Source organism: Bufo bufo, chromosome 8 (genome assembly GCF_905171765.1).
Source record: "Bufo bufo chromosome 8, aBufBuf1.1, whole genome shotgun sequence".
NCBI classification, from domain to species: Eukaryota; Metazoa; Chordata; class Amphibia; order Anura; family Bufonidae; genus Bufo; species Bufo bufo.
This window is the reverse complement of record NC_053396.1, coordinates 57423144-57442786: the sequence shown is the minus strand read 5'-3', so window position 1 is coordinate 57442786 and position 19643 is coordinate 57423144. Positions and strand designations below refer to the sequence as shown.

The window sequence follows — 19643 nt, the reverse complement described above, 5'->3', positions numbered from 1 at the left end:
CGCTCAACTCTAGTCATATATTATGCCTGTATGCTGTACTTCATCTTATGTCATATACTCCCATGTCACTATGTGATTCTATGTGTAAGATCCTTTATACATGCCTAGTTAGGGTGCATTACACTTGTTTCTCCACTGCTGACAATGTGTCCTACATATTTCACAGCCTTCTGGCAGAACTGAAATTTGCCGAGGGATAACTTGATACCCTCTTTACTCATGGGTATCTGGTAGTAGCCACTCTGGAGATCCAACACAGTATAGGACTGGCTTCCCTGTAAGGAATCCATAGCTTCATCAATCCTGGGCACCATACTGTATATTGTAAACATCATAGAAAGCAGCACTACATACCCCACCATAGAGAAAAGTCCAATTGCATCCGGTACCAATAATTGAGGTCCAGACATGGTGCTCGCAGATCGAGATCCAGGCTAAGGGTCCCTTGGTAAATTAAAGGAATCTGCAGCACTCTTCCATTTTGCAAAAAAATTGGGTGTATTTATTTAGCGAAGCAGCATACAATTGCAACGTTTCGACTTATAATAGTCTTTATCAAGCTTGATAAAGACTATTATAAGTTGAAACGTCGCAATTGCATACTGTATATTGGTCAGGGACAGTGCGTTTGTTCAGAGTCCGGTAATCCACAAACAGTCGGATATCTCCATTCTTCTTCCGAGCGATTACTGTGGGAGAAGCATATGGGCTCTTTGACTCCAGTGTCCAGCAAGCCTCTTAGGTGCTGCCTGACATCTTCAATGTCTGCCGGAGCTAGCCTTCAGGATCTCTCTGGGAAAGGCTTCTCATCATTCATATGGATGCGATGCTCGACTCCTTGTGCCAGGCCCAAGTCCCAATCTCCCAATTAGAAAGCAGCACCATGTTCCATCATGCCTGCTACTAGTGACTGCTTTTCTTCCTCTGTCAGGTCACTACCTTCAAAGCAGGGATCCAGATATTCCCGGAGGAGCTCCCTTCTCTTTGCATCGTTCTTTATCACATAAGCAGCTAGACAGGCTAAGTGAATGGCGAGAGTCTGAGAATAATTGTAACCCCCAAGTTCTCGGCACCACTGTACTAGTGTATAGAAGATGTTTGCATTTGTACTCACTATTACAGGCACTGATCTCGAGTCAGCTTCGGTCTCAGGGCAGACTAAGGCTATGACAGGTATCTCCTTATCGACTCCTGCAATTGCTTTTGGGAACCGTAGCATAACAGACACATATCCTCGGTATAGGTAACTACCGTATGTTCACTCAGTCCCCAAACTAAGAGCCCAGATAAGGGCTGTATAGGCACTTCTGATAGGTGTTATTGTATCATTTCTCAACGATGATGGAGATTTGAGATCCGCTATCCAACAACACGTTGCAGGGTTGATCATTGATGCAGGCTGGCACCTGGCCTTCAGCAGGGGTAGTGGAGTATGAATTCAAGGTTGATGGGGGCCAGTACAGGACTCTACTGGCTCCCTTTTTCGTTTCCAACAGCCTGCCCTTCGGATAGGGACTAAATACAGACCCCTTTGAACTCCACTTCTTCGGGCACTGGTGAGCGGCATGGTTGGGATCCCCACACTTGCTCCCCCTCTTCATTTTGCAGTCAACCACTTTAGGGTGGACAATCCAATGAAGCCCATTCACAATCTGCAGTACTGTATGTCATCATCAGACATATTGAGGAGTTCCCCACACACTGCAAAACTATACTTCTGTGCAGCAGTGCTTGTCTGTTCACACCACATGTACACCTCTCTCTCGGTTAAAGTTTCCATGGTGTGAGTTTCTGTCAATCTCAGCAGTGCCTACACTAACACCCCCTCGGGTAACCCTCGATGAGCTGGGTATATGGTGGTTCTAACCTCACTATGATGCAGTGCCTCCACCCAAATCTTGCCTGGAGCTCTATAGGATAGCAGGAGAGTATTCCTCTTCTGCCAGGGGCTGACTTGGGAAACCCCCGACCAGCTCAGTACACACTATCCCCAGGAAGGAGTTAACTGATCAACAGATTTATTTGGGAAAGGTTGAACAATGATGAAAAACAAAGATAATGCAATAAAAGGAACAAAGCACAGATTGCAATTCTGTGTAGGAAATACCCCTGGTGAAGGGGGATGGGCTATCTGTAACAGTAAGCAGTGATGGTGATCACAAACACTCCGCTTTGAAAGATAAATACAGTATGCACTTCCGAGCTTTCTACTCCTAGCACTCAGCTTACTATACTCTACTGTCTAGCAATTAACCTGAACATTGGTTCCCGGTTGCAGACAATGTTGGCACGCTAATGCGGTTGATTGTCCTGCGCAGGAACCATCTGGAGGCTGCAGCATTCAGAAGCTTGGACAACAATGGAGTCAGGGGCAAGATCCTCCTGGGATGCAGGCTTGGCTGTAGGGATAATGCAGCAGCTAAGCTTTGTCTTCTGACGCAGGAATCAAAGGAGCTCTCTCGGCTGTGCTGTAGGGTTAATGCAGCAGCTGATCTTTCGCTTCTCATACAGCAATCACATGTGCTGTAATATCTGCACAGAAACAGGGCACACTTCTGTCTGTGGAAATCTCTCAGTCTCTCTATCTGCTATCTATGCTGCTGTCTCTAAGAGGGCTCCTGTTGCTCTTGCTTCCTTAGTGTTACAATCCTACAGGCTCACCTGAGTCAGAGGATAGCTGGCTGGAGGTGGAGCCCAGTGGCAAGGACCGCAGGCAGGTTGTAGTTGCAGGAAGTCAGACAGAGGCGTAATCGGTTAGCAGGCGGTGGGTCAGGGCAGGCGGCAGTGAGCGTGGTCAGACAATCCGGATCGGGAACGGTGGAAGCAGTTCAGTTGGTAGGGACAAGCAGAAGAGTAGTCGGGGACAATTCCAAGGTCGGCAGCAGTCAAGTTGGTAGTAGTAGCAGCAGAGGAACAGCAGTAGATGCAGCAGGATCAAGTCCAGAAGAACAATAACCAGCAGGGATCTGGTGCAAGAGGCTGGGCTTATAAAGAGGAAGTAGCAGGTGCAAGGAATCACAGAGATTAACAAGGCAAGGCTGGAACAAGGTAGATCAAAGAGTTCAGTAGAAGGAAATGTCCAGAAGGATTGGTTGTCTAGTGGCTAGAGCTACTGCCTGGGACATGGCTGGTCACTGGTTCGAATCCCGACACTTAGCCTTTCGCCCTGGGTCCCCTGCTATTCGCTTCTGAGTGGAGCAAGTGCTCATGGGATTTGTAGTCCACTTCACTTCAGAAAATTCATCACTAATGCCTGCTGCTGTGATTCCCTGCTTGTAATTGACAGCCACAGCATCCACTAGACCCACTGCTTTATCTGCAGGGGTTACATAAAGAGGTCTAGTAACGTTAAGTATGTCAATACTGGTGCACTTAGAGGAGCTGTTCCCATAGAATATAAAAAATCCACTCTCCTCATGCATAGAAGATGTGCGAGTGGATAATTATCAATGTTTTGCACCTGTGCAGTCTCCATCCTATATCTTTGGAGATTGCTTGCAAACTAGTGTTTTTAACATTGTAACAGGAAGTATAGTTTTTTTTCATTGATGTGTTGTAATTTTAATGTCCTTGTTTGTGAACTTTTTTTTATTTTAATGTAGGCATTCACTTGCATATTTTGGCCAAACGAATACCTTACATTTATAATTTTTTAGGATGTAGCATGTTCTTGTGATGTTTGGAATGTCAGTACTTGTGTTGCACTTAGGGCCCATTTACATGACCATATATTTCTATCCACATCCATTACTCATCTTTACAGATGAGATGCGGACCCATTCATTTCAAGGGGGTCGCAAAATATGCAGACAGCACACCGTGTGCTGTCCACATCTGTACTTCCGTTCTAACCCTTAGCAGTGCTGGACAGCGCTCCTAAGGTCCTTTGCACCACAATCTGCGATTTCGCCCCTCTCACACCATGTCTAAAAAAAGTGGGCGTGGCATCTCATTTACCATTTTCTATGCCTGTTTTAGGTGTAGAAAATTATCTAAATGTAAGACAGCTAGGAAGCTGTCTTACATTTAGAAGAGGAGAAGGATTCACTGAAGTTATGTAGAGGCTGGCCCCTCTTCAAAATTTTGGTGGATCCACCACCAGGTGCCAGTCTAAAGAAATATCCACACCCTCATGGATGGAAGGTGTGTGAGTAGATGTTCATATGTGTTTTATATCCCTGGAGTGAATTAGTGTTTTTAACTTTGCAGAAATAAGCATGGCCCCTTTTCAAGGACAACACATACATTTTACATATATTTAGATAAAATACTTACCTGGGTACATTTGTAACTGTAAATCATAAAAACTACATTCATCATTTTGACGTACCTGTGCTTGAACGGATTGTTTCAGTTCCTACTACTAAGCCTAATAGGTCATATTGATTGAGTCTAGAGCCATCTGGAGCAACAGCAACAGATTTATCAGAACCATTGGTCCATGCATAAACTACTTCAGTACTGGGATAAGCATCTGCGGAAGAAAAAGCTATGATGATCATCTAATTATAAGACAAAGTACAAGTAAAACAAATGTTCTTAAAGATATAAGTACTAAAGAAATAAAAAATTCAGTACTTGTACAGATAAACAGGTAAGTGTGGGGTCTGAGGGTGGACCCAACCAACTCTGTGCACTCTCACAAATCCCCCCCTCCCCGCTTCATCTGCCTGCACCTCTTTCTAGTTTTAAATTGACAGGTCCAGGTTCCCGCATAGGTATGTCACCTAACTCTGTCAATCAAGAAGGAAAGGAAGGAGTTGGCAGAGGAATGTGGAGAAGAAAAGGTACAGGGAGCAGCAGAGTGGCTTGGATCCACCCTTGGTACATTTAACTGCTTATTTGAATATGGATTAAAAGAATTTTTCCAGATTGAAGAAACTGGTCTCTAAGCAAAAGGAATCATTACATTTTGCTGAGCTAGTCCTACAAGTCATTGTGTCTGGTTTAACTGTGAATTTTCTGGCAACAGGTTCCCTTTAAAGGAACTTTCAAGAATTAAAGGGATTGTCCTCTTTTTTAAATTGATGATTTACCCTCAGGATAGGTCACCAATATCAGATTAGTGAGCGTCCAACTCCCGGCACCGCCGCCGATTAGCAATCAGACTGCAGTGCTTGTGCGGCGAGCAGGTGTAATTACAACACCACTGTCTCATTAACTTCAATGTTCCTGTTCAAGTAAATAGGACAATACCATCCCATTGAAGTGAATAGAGGCAGAGCAGTTGTAATAACACCTGTAGGTAAACAATGAAGAGAAGGCAGCTCTCATACAAGCACTGCAGTCTCTTAAAACTGCTTATCGGGGGTGCCGGGAGTCGGCCCTCTGCCGATCTGATATTGATGACTTATCCTAAGGATAGGCCATCAATATGAAAAAAGCAGGCAACCCCTTTAAATTACTTATATTATAAATATACATAATTGATTAAAAAAAAATGGCTGCACAACATTTCACATATAAACAATAGAGCTGAGCAATGGGGATCATTCTAAATTAAAGTGGTATTATACCTACTATAAATGGAAAAATAGAAACTCTTTGCACACATTTTTGATCAAACATGTGTCGGGCCCATCTACCAGGCATCAAGGTACCTAACACTAATATACCATATATCTTAGAAAATTTCATAGGAGTTCAATAAACTTATTAGTAGATTTTTCTTTTATTTAATGCATATGCTGTAATCTCTGTGCATCACCGTCACTAGAACTTTCTACATGTACTTAAGCAACTATCTGTATTAGTAACTAGAATATATACATTTTGAGGTGGAGTGATTGTAACAATTTTGTGCCTTGCTGAGCTTTTAATTTTATGTCCGACACGGAGGCTTCGTATTTCTTTCTCTTTCTTTACTGAAATTATAGCAGCAAACAAAACAGGAAGAGAAAACTAGTGACCTAGGAAGCAGGCCACTCCCTTATTACAGCCGGTATAATAACCAGCAACTCCTGACGATCCTCCTCTTTCTTTGCTGCTCAGGAAGAGAATAGAGATAAGTATATGCCGTTACTCTGGGGTTTGTACTCTGGGGTTTAGTGATCTTGGTACTGAGTTGTCTCGGTTCCTTACCCCCTCTTTTATCTATTACTTTCTTTCCTCTCCCTACTTGTCCCGCTCGCCTCGCTGAGCTTTTGTTCCGCTCCTCTTCCCCGCCTGTGTCGCACATCCCACGGCATTCTCTTTCCCTCTCTGGCCATGGCGTCGGAACTCTTGTGAGATCTCGGAGGCGAGAGCTTCTTGCTCCCTTCTCCTAGCGCTGCAATTCTCGTGTGACTTCGGCGGCCATCTTAACACTGGTGCACGCCGCTCATAGCTGCCGAGCTCCGGAGATCCCGATCCCTGCTGCGCTCTCTCTGTGCCCTAAGGGTTTTTTTCTCGTCCCTCTCTGTCCACATTTTTTTTATATCCAGGCCATCCCAGGTCGTATACTCTGGGTTTTGTGACACCCACCATGACTAATCCTACCACCCCATCTCACCCCTCGGGGGACACTGACCCCCATCAGGCTCATGTGACTACTCACCAGCTATCCCCTATTCCCTCTGGCCCAATTAGTAACGATCCCTCGGCTTTCCAGAAGTCAGTGGCAGAAGTCATTGCCTCGGCCATGGGCTCTGTATCTGCGACCATTTCCCACACCCTCTCAAAGGCTCTTTTGGTGCATTCTACTGGTGCCCAGGGCACAGCACATCCTGCACGCCCAGCACGGTCCGAGCCCCCTTCTAATGATCAGTCCCATCATGACTCTCAGGCCTCCAGAACTCATGTGATTGGTGAAGTTTCTCACCCTATGGATAGCGTGTTGCATTCACGCAAAAGAGCCTTACCTCGCCAGGCAGAACGGGCGAGGCAATGGAAATGTGCTAGAGCACACCCTGAGAGTGACTCCGACTCAGAAATCGGGTCAGGTGAGGAGGCTGAGGATGAGTCCGCTCATGATTTCGAGGACGGTATGGAGATGCAGGACCCGGGTCCTTCTACCTCGACACCACCTAAGGTTCTCCCTTTGGGCATCTCCAACAATCCCCCAGCTACTGCGGAAGGCGCGATCGCGGACCCCTTTGGGGATCCTTTATTCAACCCGGATGACTTGCACCAACCAAGGTCCGCCGAATGGCTCCCAGCAGACCATGTATCCAAATACCTGGAGACCTGGGTCCGCCACCCGCTTAGCAAAGTGGCCCGTAACAAACTAAAAACGGAGTGTCCTAGAACCTTAATCCCTAATAAAGTTTGTGAGACCCCTACGGTGGATCCAAAGATGACGCAATTCTTAGCTTATCTAGGATGGAACCCCTGTAAGGGATTGGATTCCGCCTTGAAGGCATGCCAAGATAAGCTAAACTTTTTGATTTGGCCGAGTCCGCCAGAGCTGAGGACAAGCAAGTTGACCCTGAGGAACTCAGGGGTTGGGTGCAGAGAGCAATTTGCATTGCTGGAAGCGTCAACACTTCCCTATCTATCGAACGGCGAAAAGCCATTCTCTTTAAGATCGAGCCAAAATTGGCGAACCTCGCCCTCACAGAACCGGGCAAAGACGACCAGGGGCTCCTGTTTGGAGACTCTTTTATCAAGGAGTTAGGGCGCTTCGTGGGGGCCTTCACAGCCCTCAACAAGGCGCAATCCTCCATGCGGAGAGTTTTTCAGGGCCGGGTCTCTACCAGGGCCGGCAGTATCAGGGGGTGTCTGTCTGGCCGGTACACCAACCAGACCCGTAACATGGGCCGAGGCTCCTTTACCCAGTCTACTGGGTTCCATGGGTCGTCCTTCCAGGAGACGCGCCATCAATCCCCCTTCTTCCCGGCCCACGGAAGACCCTGGCTCTCCTGAGGCTTTATAGAAACTCCCGGCGCAAGACGTACATACGGTAAGCCTACATTTTCCTCATGTTTCTTCCAATCCATCCGTAGGGGGCAGACTCCATTGTTTTTTCCATAGGCCATCACCTCGGACAGGTGGGTCCTCTCCACTGTCAGAGGTTTCCAAATAGAGCTTGTGGACACCCCGGACCGTATTCCCCCCCACCCAATGATTTTATCTGCGTCTGACCGCGCCTTGGTCGAAGAAGAGCTCTCTGCTCTGTTCCTCAAAGGGGCCATAGAACGGGCCCCCACCCCTTCACCGGGGGTCTTGAGCAACATCTTCTTAGTAGAAAAGAAGGGCGGCCAGATGCGACCGGTGATCAACCTCTGTGCTTTAAATGCCCTCGTTCGTTACCGGCATTTTAAAATGGAGGGCATTCACCTCATGCGGGATCTTCTCCTTCCCGCCGATTGGATGGCCAAATTGGACCTCCAAGACGCATATTTGACGTCGCGGGTTGCAGAATTTTCCAGGGACCTCCTCAGGTTTCTCTGGAACACCGAAACCTGGCGTTTCACCTGCCTTCCTTTAGGCCTCTCCTTGGCTCCTTGGTGCTTCACCAAGCTGATGTGCCCAGTGGTGTCCTGGCTGCAGAGCAGGGGTGTCCGGTTGATCATTTACCTGGACGATATCCTCTTTATGGCCCAGGGTCGGGAGACACTGCTGTCACACATTCAATGGACAATAGATCTCCTCTTGCGACTAGGTTTCCTCCTCAATCTGGAGAAATCCAGTCAGTCCCCGTCCAGACGTATGGAGTTTCTCGGCTTACTAGTGGATTCGGAAACGGAATCCCTTAGTCTCCCGTTGATGAAGGTGCGCTCGATTTGCAGGGAGTTACGGCGGGCGTTGACACACCGCCAATTGTCGCTACGCCACCTGGCCCGCATCATTGGCCTTCTTTCATCCTCCATTCAGGCGGTCTTCCCAGCCCCCCTTCATTATCGGGCTCTCCAGCGCCTGAAGATAGCCCATCTTCGCAGAGGCATCTCGTATTCGGATATGGTGTCTCTGGATGCGTAGACACGGGACGAGTTGACGTGGTGGATACACAATCTGTCGGCCTGGAACGGCAGAGCCATCTTCGGGTCCCAACCGGATCTCACGGTGGACTCCGATTCCAGCCTCGTCAGGTTGGGGAGCCCACTGCAACGGAGTATCCACAGGAGGCCTCTGGTCAGTAGAGGAGTCTTGTCTCCATATCAATGCCCTCGAACTCCTGGCCAGCTCCTTTGCAATCCGGAGCTTCACGAACAACACCGTAAATGCTTGCATTCGACTCTGCATGGAAAATGTGTCCGCTGTACACTATGTCAACCACATGGGTGGCACTCGTTCCGCATTGCTGGCTCGACTGGCGAAGGATTTCTGGAATAACAGTTTTTCCAGGAATCTGCTTGTCCAGGCGCACTATATCCCCGGCCTCCACAATATCCAGGCGGACTGGAGTTCTCGTCACTGGTCGGACAGCAGCGACTGGAAGTTGAAGGTGGAGGTTTTCTCCGCGATATCTTCACTTTGGGGTCCCTTTGCCATCAACCTCTTTGCTTCCCGGCTCAACGCCCAACTTCCACGCTTTTACAGCTGGTGTCCGGATCCCACAGCGGAGGCAGTAGACGCGTTGCTCCAGGATTGGTCCACCACGTTGCTATACGCGTTCCCCCCGTTTGCCCTAATTCCCAGAGTCCTTCTTCAGGTCAGATGCCAAGGTGCCGAGCTGGTTCTGCTGACCCCGTTTTGGGGGTCTCAAGTGTGGTTTCCCCAGCTCCTGGAGTTGATGGTGGATATCCCCAGGCTGTTACTGGCCCTTCCGGATCTCTTGTCGGGGCCCCTCGATCAGTCTCACCCTCTTCTTCTGGAGGGCTCGTTACCCCTGTTAGCGTGGAGGATTTCGGGGACCCTTGGGATTTCCAGGGCCTTCCGATCTCGACGCTTATTGGCTAACTCCTGGGCCCCCGGCACTAGACGCGCATATAGGTCCGCATGGAAAGTTTGGGCTAGTTGGTGCATGGGACGGGACTTGGATCCCGTTTCAGCCCCTGTGACGGCCATTCTTCAGTTCTTGACATCCTTATTCAAGGCCAGTCGGGCTTATCGCACCATTAACGTTTATAGATCAGCCGTCTCATCGGCTCACCAAGGTTTCAGTGGTTGCCCAGCAGGGCAACACCCTTTGGTATGCCGTCTACTTAAGGGTTCTCACCTTGCACGTCCTCCTAGGCCTAGGTATGCGGCTACCTGGGACGTTTCCTGCGTTCTGTCCCTTTTTTCTTCCTGGCCCTCGAACGCGGATCTCTCCCTGTGCCAACTGTTGTCTAAGTTAGTGTCCCTTTTGTGTCTGGTGTCCTGTAAACGTGTCTCCGATGTACAGGCCTTAGATTTTTCTGCCAGGTCCTTTACGGAAGAAGGGGTGACCTTTGAGATCTCTAGACGCAACAAGACTGCGTCTCGTTCGGTCTCTTATCCGAGCTTCCCGAGTAGGCCGGCCTTGTGTCCGGTCTCCTGACTGCGCGAATACGAGGCAAGGACGGCGGTCTATCGATCTTCTGCCTCTCCCAATCTTTTTCTTTCATTTTGCTCTCCTTTTGCTCCAGTGTCTAGAGCCACTTTAGCGCGCTGGGTCAAATGGGTACTATCACTTGCGGGGGTGGACACTTCCATCTTTACTGCACATTCCACTCGTAGTGCGTCTGCCACTTCGATGTTGGTTTCGGGGGCACGATTGCAAGACATCTTGAAGGCAGCCGACTGGTCGCGTGAATCTACCTTTCGGGACTTCTACTTTCACCCGTCTCCTCACGTTTTCTCCTCGGTGGTCATGCAGCTTTGAACTTGCAATACGAAGCCTCCGTGTCGGACATAAAATTGTGGATTTTACTAGTTTTACAACGTAAAGTCATGATTTTTTTAAAGACACGGAGTATTGACCCTCCCGGTTTTTCTAACTCCCGCTCAAGTTCCACTCGAAGTAGGTAGGTATGGGCTATCAGGGGATGTGGCTTATGTTATCATATGGCATATGTTCTCCAGCTGTATAGGATCTTCTCCCTTTGTTACTAGGGTGGCATTGATGTTGGCATGTCTTTCTTCTTCTTTCCTTTCAGGTTGATTCTTCAGTGATCAGACGGCCAGGATTCCCGCTCGTACTGTTCGGACACTGAGATGTTTACAGTTCGGAGGTTACATTGTGGCTTCAAGTTCCAGTTTCAGTTGGTTCCAGTTCCTGTGGGGCGTTCATTTGGAGTTCCGCAGTTCCAGTTCGTTATCAGCCTGTTCGCTGGGCATGATTGCAAAGAAAGAGGAGGATCATCAGGAGTTGCTGGTTATTACACTGCGTGCAGAATTATTAGGCAAATGAGTATTTTGACCACATCATCCTCTTTATGCATGTTGTCTTACTCCAAGCTGTATAGGCTCGAAAGCCTACTACCAATTAAGCATATTAGGTGATGTGCATCTCTGTAATGAGAAGGGTGTGGTCTAATGACATCAACACCCTATATTAGGTGTGCATAATTATTAGGCAACTTCCTTTCCTTTGGCAAAATGGGTCAAAAGAAGGACTTGACAGGCTCAAAAAAATTAAAAATAGTGAGATATCTTGCAGAGGGATGCAGCACTCTTAAAATTGCAAAGCTTCTGAAGCGTGATCATCGAACAATCAAGCGTTTCATTGAAAATAGTCAACAGGGTCGCAAGAAGCGTGTGGAAAAACCAAGGCGCAAAATAACTGCCCATGAACTGAGAAAAGTCAAGCGTGCAGCTGCCAAGATGCCACTTGCCACCAGTTTGGCCATATTTCAGAGCTGCAACATCACTGGAGTGCCCAAAAGCACAAGGTGTGCAATACTCAGAGACATGGCCAAGGTAAGAAAGGCTGAAAGACGACCACCACTGAACAAGACACACAAGCTGAAACGTCAAGACTGGGCCAAGAAATATCTCAAGACTGATTTTTCTAAGGTTTTATGGACTGATGAAATGAGAGTGAGTCTTGATGGGCCAGATGGATGGGCCCGTGGCTGGATTGGTAAAGGGCAGAGAGCTCCAGTCCGACTCAGACGCCAGCAAGGTGGAGGTGGAGTACTGGTTTGGGCTGGTATCATCAAAGATGAGCTTGTGGGGCCTTTTCGGGTTGAGGATGGAGTCAAGCTCAACTCCCAGTCCTACTGCCAGTTTCTGGAAGACACCTTCTTCAAGCAGTGGTACATGAAGAAGTCTGCATCCTTCAAGAAAAACATGATTTTCATGCAGGACAATGCTCCATCACACGCGTCCAAGTACTCCACAGCGTGGCTGGCAAGAAAGGGTATAAAAAAAGAAAATCTAATGACATGGCCTCCTTGTTCACCTGATCTGAACCCCATTGAGAACCTGTGGTCCATCATCAAATGTGAGATTTACAAGGAGGGAAAACAGTACACCTCTCTGAACAGTGTCTGGGAGGCTGTGGTTGCTGCTGCACGCAATGTTGATGGTAAGATCAAAACACTGACAGAATCCATGGATGGCAGGCTTTTGAGTGTCCTTGCAAAGAAAGGTGGCTATATTGGTCACTGATTTGTTTTTGTTTTGTTTTTGAATGTCAGAAATGTATATTTGTGAATGTTGAGATGTTATATTGGTTTCACTGGTAAAAATAAATAATTGAAATGGGTATATATTTGTTTTTTGTTAAGTTGCCTAATAATTATGCACAGTAATAGTCACCTGCACACACAGATATCCCCCTAAAATAGCTAAAACTAAAAACAAACTAAAAACTACTTCCAAAAATATTCCGCTTTGATATTAATGAGTTTTTTGGGTTCATTGAGAACATGGTTGTTGTTCAATAATAAAATTAATCCTCAAAAATACAACTTGCCTAATAATTCTGCACTCCCTGTATACCGGCTGTAATAAGGGAGTGGCCTGTTTCCTAGGTCACTAGTTTTCTCTTCCTGTTTTGTTTGCTGCTATAATTCCAGTAAAGAAAGAGAATTCAATACGAAGCCTCCGTGTCTTTAATAAAATCATGACTTTACGTCGTAAAACTAGTAAAATCCGGAATTATTTCATAGAGAGGGTTGATCGGACCACCCCTCTTTAACCCCTTAATGACCAGGCCGTTTTGCAACTTTGTGACCAGGCTGAATTCTGAAAATCTGAGATGTGTCACTTTATGTGGTAATAACTTTTGAATGCTTTTAATTATCCAAGCCATTCTAAAATTGTTTTCTTGTGACACCTTGTACTTCCTGTTAGTGGTAAATTTGCCTTAAAAGCTGAGAAATTCAAATTTTGAAAATGACAACTTTTCTGTGAATTTAGAATTTTTTTATTATAAATAAAGGTTTATTTATTACATGTTACATTGTCTCATATAGGGGCTAATTTTTTGCGGCATGAGGTGACGGTTTGACTTTTTTGATGACTTTTTATACCATTTTTTGGAAGTGAGTTGGGCAAAATTGCAATTTCATCATAGTTTATTTTTTTTTTTCATGGTATTCACCGTACAGGAAAAGTAACAATCCTTTTATAGATCAGGTCGTTACAGATGCGGCAATACCTTTTTTTTTTAACCAATTATAAATGCGCAGATATAGGAAAAAGATTATTTTGTACACTTTTGAACACTTTTTGTACCCAGACCTACTTGGTTCTTGAAGATCCAGTGGGTCTGATGGCTCATCAATACATTTTTATACACTGCATAGTGTACTGCAGTGTATTGTGACTTTACACTAAGTCTGATCAGGATCCTGCCTCTTGCAGGATTCTGTCAGGCTTAGATACCATGGCAAGCCTGGATGCCTGTGCAGATGACCAGTTTCCATGGTAACTATTGGGACACTGCAGCTGCTCAATGGGGGAGGGAGCTCCCTCCCTCTGTTAACCCTTCAAACCATCGGGACGCTGCCACAGTAGCGCAGCGGCCCTATGGAGAGGGAGAGAGCTCTCTCTCTGTTAAACCCTTCCATACAGCGGACCCTACAGACTGCAGCATGGAAGGGGTTATACAGCTGATATAGGTGCCAGCACCGATATCAACCATAGCAGCAGAGTGGCAGCTATATGTTACAGCTGACACTTTGCTGGTCCCTCTTGGTAGTGGCGGATTATAATAGGGACATTCGGGTCGGCAGCCTCGGGCCCGGCATTGTGGGGGGGCCCAACGCTGACCCGAACGCCCACATACTGTGGCGGGGCACAGGAGCACATAGTTCCCTGCCCCGCCGCCTATCACCGCCATAGGCTTCAAGTCTAGTAGGCCTGAGGCCTATGTGGTGGTAAAAGCCTGCGCGGCGTGCATGGTGGCGTCATCGCGTAGTGTGTGTGATGATGTCATCGCGCACAGGGTTTTGATGTGCGCGCGCCTGCCTCACCATTCCGGACACAGGTAAGTATTAGCCTGCAGAGGAGGACATATTACCACAGGGACAGGGGGGGAAATTACTTAATTGGGGGCACTGTGGGGGCAAATTACTTTGTGGGGGAAAACTACTACATGGGGAACAGTGTGGGGGGAATTACTACATGGGAGGCAGTGTGGAAGAAATTACTGTATGGAGCAGTGGGGGGGGGGGAAATTACTATATGGGTGAAGTGTGGGTAAAATTACTATATTGGGAGTGTGTGTAGGAAATTACTATATTGGGAGTTTGTGGGGGAAATTACTATATCGGGGCAGTGTGGGGGGAAATTACTATGTGGGGGCAGTGTGGGGGAAATTACTATATGGAGCAGTGTGGGGGAAATTACTATATAGGGTAGTGTGGGGGCGTTGCTATTAGGGGACATTATTTTTGGGGACACTATACAGGCATTATTACCTGGAGCACAATATATGGTGTTATTACTGGTGCACTCTAGGGGACATTATAATTGCTGTAGACACTATAGGGACCTTTGGGGTAATTTATAAAACTGGTGTAAAGCAGAAATGGGTTAGTTACCCATAGCAACAGATTCCACCTTTCATTTTTGACAGCTCCTTTGAAAAATAAAAAGGTGGAATCTAATTGGTTGTTATGGGCACCTAAGCCAGTTCTACTTTATACCAGTTTGATAAATTACCCCAATTATGAGACATCTAACGTGTTTGTGTAACATACTCTGTAGAGACGAGGTGCGGCTGAAAGAATTTGTCATAGCGTTCTGGGTCAAACGGAGGAGAAGAGGAAAGAGAAGATCTACATGATAGGAGATGTCACTGGATGTAATAGGTATGTGGTGCTGTATTCCCCTATATGTAGGTCTGGCTCACTACTGTGACCTGCGTCTCATCTTCTCCTCCAAGTCTTTTTTTTTATTTATCATAATCATATGTATTTTAATTTAAAGAGGACCTTTCACCAGAATAAAGTATCTAAACTGACTATACAGACGTGTAGAGCGGCGCCCAGGGATCCCCCTGCACTTACTGTTATCCCCGGGCGCCGCTCCGTTCTCCGGTTATAGCCTCCGGTATGTTCATAGTTAGGCTCCACCCAGGGGAACCTGCCGGCATCTCTTTCTCCTATGCTGTAGCGCTGGCCAATCGCAGCGCTCAGCTCATAGCCAGGCTATGCGCTGCGATTTCATGACATACTGTGAGTGTCATAATGCAGTAACTAAAACCCGATCGTAGCATACACGATATGCCATAGGTCATTAACCCCTTAGGGACCCATGACGTACTGGTACGTCATGTGTTGTTTCAATCACCGCCGCCCGGCGGCCGGTGATCAGAACACGGTGCCTGCTCAAGTCATTGAGCAGGCACCACGGCTAAATGTGCGGGGGGGTCCCGTGACCCCCCTGTGTCGGCGAACGCCGCAAACCGCAGGTCAATTCAGACCTGCGGTTTGCGGCTTTTTATTGTGCGGGCGGCGGTAGTCGGCGGTGCAATTGGGTCCCCATGCGGCTGTAGGGGGGACCCGATGGCATGGAAGGCAGAGCGATGCCTAAGGAAGGTGAAGAGCCTGTGAGATCCACCTCCCTGGATCTCACAGGCGAGAAGCTGTATGAGTAATACACACAGTATTACTCATACAGCCAATGCATTCCAATACAGAAGTATTGGAATGCATTGTAAAGGATTAGACCCCAAAAAGTTCAAGTCCCAAAGTGGGACAAAAAAGAAAGTGAAAAAAAAAGTTGAAAAAGTAAAGTTTTCCCCCCCAAAAATTTAAAGTTTCAAGTAAAAATAAACAAAAACGTCATTTTCCCCAAATAAAGTAAAAAAATATCAGTAAAAAATAGGGGGAAAAAAAGTATACATATTAGGTATTGCCGCGTCCGTATCGACCGGCTCTATAAAAATATCACATGACCTAACCCCTCAGATGAACACCGTAAAAAATAATAACTGTGCTAAATAAACAATTTTTTTGTCACCTTACATCAAGCAAGCGATCAAAAAGGTGTTTGGCCACCAAAATAGTACCAATCTAACCGTCACCTCATCCTGCAAAAAATTAGCCCCTATCTGAGACAATCGCCCAAAAAATAAAAAAAACTATGGCTCAGAATATGGAGACACTAAAACATAATTTTTTTTGTTTTAAAAATGTTGTTATTGTGTAAAACTTACATAAATAAATAAAAAGTATACATATTTGGTATCGCCGCGTTCGTATCGACCGGCTCTATAAAAATATCACATGACCTAACCCCTCAGATGAACAGCGTAAAAAAAAAAAAAACTGTGCTAAATAAACAATTTTTTGTCACCTTACATCACAAAAAGTGTAATAGCAAGCGATCAAAAAGTCATATGCACCCCAAAATAGTGCCACTAAAACCGTCATCTCATCCCGCAAAAATCATACCCTACCCAAGATAATCGCCCAAAAACTGAAAATAATATGGCTCTCAGACTATGTAAACACTAAAACATGATTTTTTTTGCTTCAAAAAAGAAATCATTGTGTAAAACTTACATAAATAAAAAAAAAGTATATATATTAGGTATCGCCTCATCTGTGACAACCTGGTCTATAAAAATATCACATGATCTAACCTGTCAGATGAATGTTGTAAATAACAAAAAATAAAAATGGTGCCAAAACAGCTATTTCTTGTTACCTTGCCTCACAAAAAGTGTAATATAGAGCAACCAAAAATCATATGTACCCTAAACTAGTACCAACAATACACCCTATCCCGTAGTTTCTAAAATGGGACCACTTTTTTGGAATTTCTACTCTAGGGGTGCATCAGGGGGGCTTCAAATTGGACATGGTGTCAAAAAAAACAGTCCAGCAAAGTCTGCCTTCCGAAAACTGTATGGCATTCCTTTCCTTCTGCGCCCTGACGTGTGCCCGTACAGCTGTTTACGACCACATATGGGGTGTTTCTGTAAACTACAGAATCAGGGCCATAAATATTGAGTTTGGTTTGGCTGTTAACCCTTGCTTTGTAACTGGAAAAAAATTATTAAAATGGAAAATCTGCCAAAAAAGTTAAATTTTGAAATTGTATCTCTATTTTCCATTAATTCTTGTGGAACACCTAAAGGGTTAATGACGTTTGTAAAATCTGTTTTGAATACCTTGAGGGGTGTAGTTTCTTAGATGGGGTCACTTTTATGGAGTTTCTACTCTAGGGGTGCATCAGGGGGGCTTCAAATGGGACATGGTGTAAAAAAAAACAGTCCAGCAAAATCTGCCTTCCAAAAACCGTTTGGCATTCCTTTCCTTCTGCGCCCTGCCGTGTGCCCGTACAGTAGTTTACGACCACATATAGGGTGTTTCTGTAAACTACAGAATCAGGGCCATAAATATTGAGTTTGGTTTGGCTGTTAACCCTTGCTTTGTAACTGGAAAAAAAATATTAAAATGGAAAATCTGCCAAAAAAGTGAAATTTTGAAATTGTATCTCTATTTTCCATTAATTCTTGTGGAACACCTAAAGGATTAACAAAGTTTGTAAAATCAGTTTTGAATACCTTGAGGGGTGTAGTTTATAGAATGGGGTCATTTTTGGGTGGTTTCTATTATGTAAGCCTTGCAAAGTGACTTCAGACCTGAACTGGTCCCTAAAAATTGGGTTTTTTTAAATTTCTGAAAAATGTCAAGATTTGCTTCTAAACTTCTAAGCCTTGTAACATCCCCAAAAAATAAAATATCATTCCCAAAATGATCCAAACATGAAGTAGACATATGGGGAATGTAAAGTAATAACTATTTTTGGAGTTATTACTATGTATTATAGAAGTAGAGAAATTGAAACTTGGAAATTTGCTAATTTTTCCAAATGTTTGGTAATTTTTAAAAAATTTTATGCCAATTTTGGCAGTGTCATGAAGTATAAAATGTGACGAAAAAACTATCTCAGAACGGCCTGGGAAAGTAAAGGCATTTTAAAGTTATCAGCACTTAAAGTGACACTGGTCAGATTTGCAAAAAATGGCCAAGTCCTTAAGGTGAAATAGGGCTGAGTCCTTAAGGGGTTAATCTGTCTCGCTGCTGTTAATTGTGATCCTGATCACCTTTCCTGGCACACAAGGCACTGAAGTTCTGTAAGGAGCCACCATGAGTACCATGCCAACTACCACTCCAATCCTCCTCTCTGTGTTACCCAGCTTTTGTAGCACCCTATATGAAAGAGCTAAATAGTTGTGAAGACATTTTACCTGCTACGGAACGGCAACGCACAGTACCAGTTCTGGTAATCAGAACTCTAGTTCTAGTGTTTTAACTAAGGATAAGCAAATTTCTTGAAATTTCAGTCCGATTTATCAAATTTCCCAAAAATTGTATTCAAATTGGTATATAACATCTCCTAGGATTTTTTAGGGAAAAATTTTATCTCTTTTTAATTTTTTACACATTTTTGCTCCTTCTCCCCCCCCCCCTCAAGCTCTTTAACGTAGTGACAGCATGACAGCAATGGCAAATAATGTCAATGACAATGACATATATATGTCACGGATGGTGTACAGGAAACAAGACAATACCATATAAACAGTGTCTCTCTGGATCCACAACTAAGGAACAAAGGGAGACCCCTGCAATAGACCTGCCGCTCTCCCTCACTGCTCAGCCTATGCGAACACCCCAAAGGTGGATGGCCGCATATCCACGTTCCTCGGCTATCTATTACCTGAAGACCCTACAATAGTGAAGGGACACGACCACCGGCTCCCTACACTGACACGGAGGGAGTCAGGGTCACCTGGATCCAGAAAAGACAAAATCATAAATACATAAACAGCACTTATCTTGCAGACGACTGACGACTGTGGACTGGGAACTGGGAACTGGGAACAGCATGCACACACACTCCAGGAAGTTGTATCAGCCGCACACTACTGCATTATGGGGAGGAACTTAAAGGGTAGCAATCAGTCCAACTGCATGACAGCTGAGATAGACTAACGAGATGAGAAACTAAACCAAAACAAAGAAATTCAAGGAGGAGGATCTGAGAAGCTCCTGTGAGCGCTTCTCAGCTGTCTGGCTGTGACAGTACCCCTCCCTCTAGGAGTGGACTCCGGACACTCAGAGCCCACCTTCTCAGGATGGGACCTATGGAAAGCCCTGATGAGACGAGAGGCCTTAATGTCCGTCACTGGGACCCACATCCTCTCCTCAGGACCATAACCCTCCCAATGAACGAGGTACTGGAGGGAACCGCGGACAAGACGAGAATCCACAATCCTAGAGACCTGAAATTCAAGATTTCCATCAACCATAATCGGAGGAGGAGGCAAAGGCGAGGGTACAATAGGTTGAACATAAGGTTTCAATAAGGACTTATGAAAAACATTATGGATCTTCCAAGTCTGAAGAAGATCA

At 45.6% G+C, this 19643-nt stretch overlaps 1 protein-coding gene across 4 annotated transcripts in view; it reads right to left on the bottom strand.

The window, feature by feature from the left end:
* The window catches only part of GABRA3 (gamma-aminobutyric acid type A receptor subunit alpha3), a 487939-nt gene that overhangs the window by 164576 nt on the left and 303720 nt on the right, over nucleotides 1–19643 (bottom strand). For all 4 annotated transcript variants that reach the window (XM_040405233.1, XM_040405234.1, XM_040405237.1 and 1 more), the window contains one exon: nucleotides 4331–4474. In XM_040405233.1, coding sequence (XP_040261167.1) covers nucleotides 4331–4474 — 144 coding nt within the window. The remainder of the gene's footprint in view (nucleotides 1–4330; nucleotides 4475–19643) is intronic.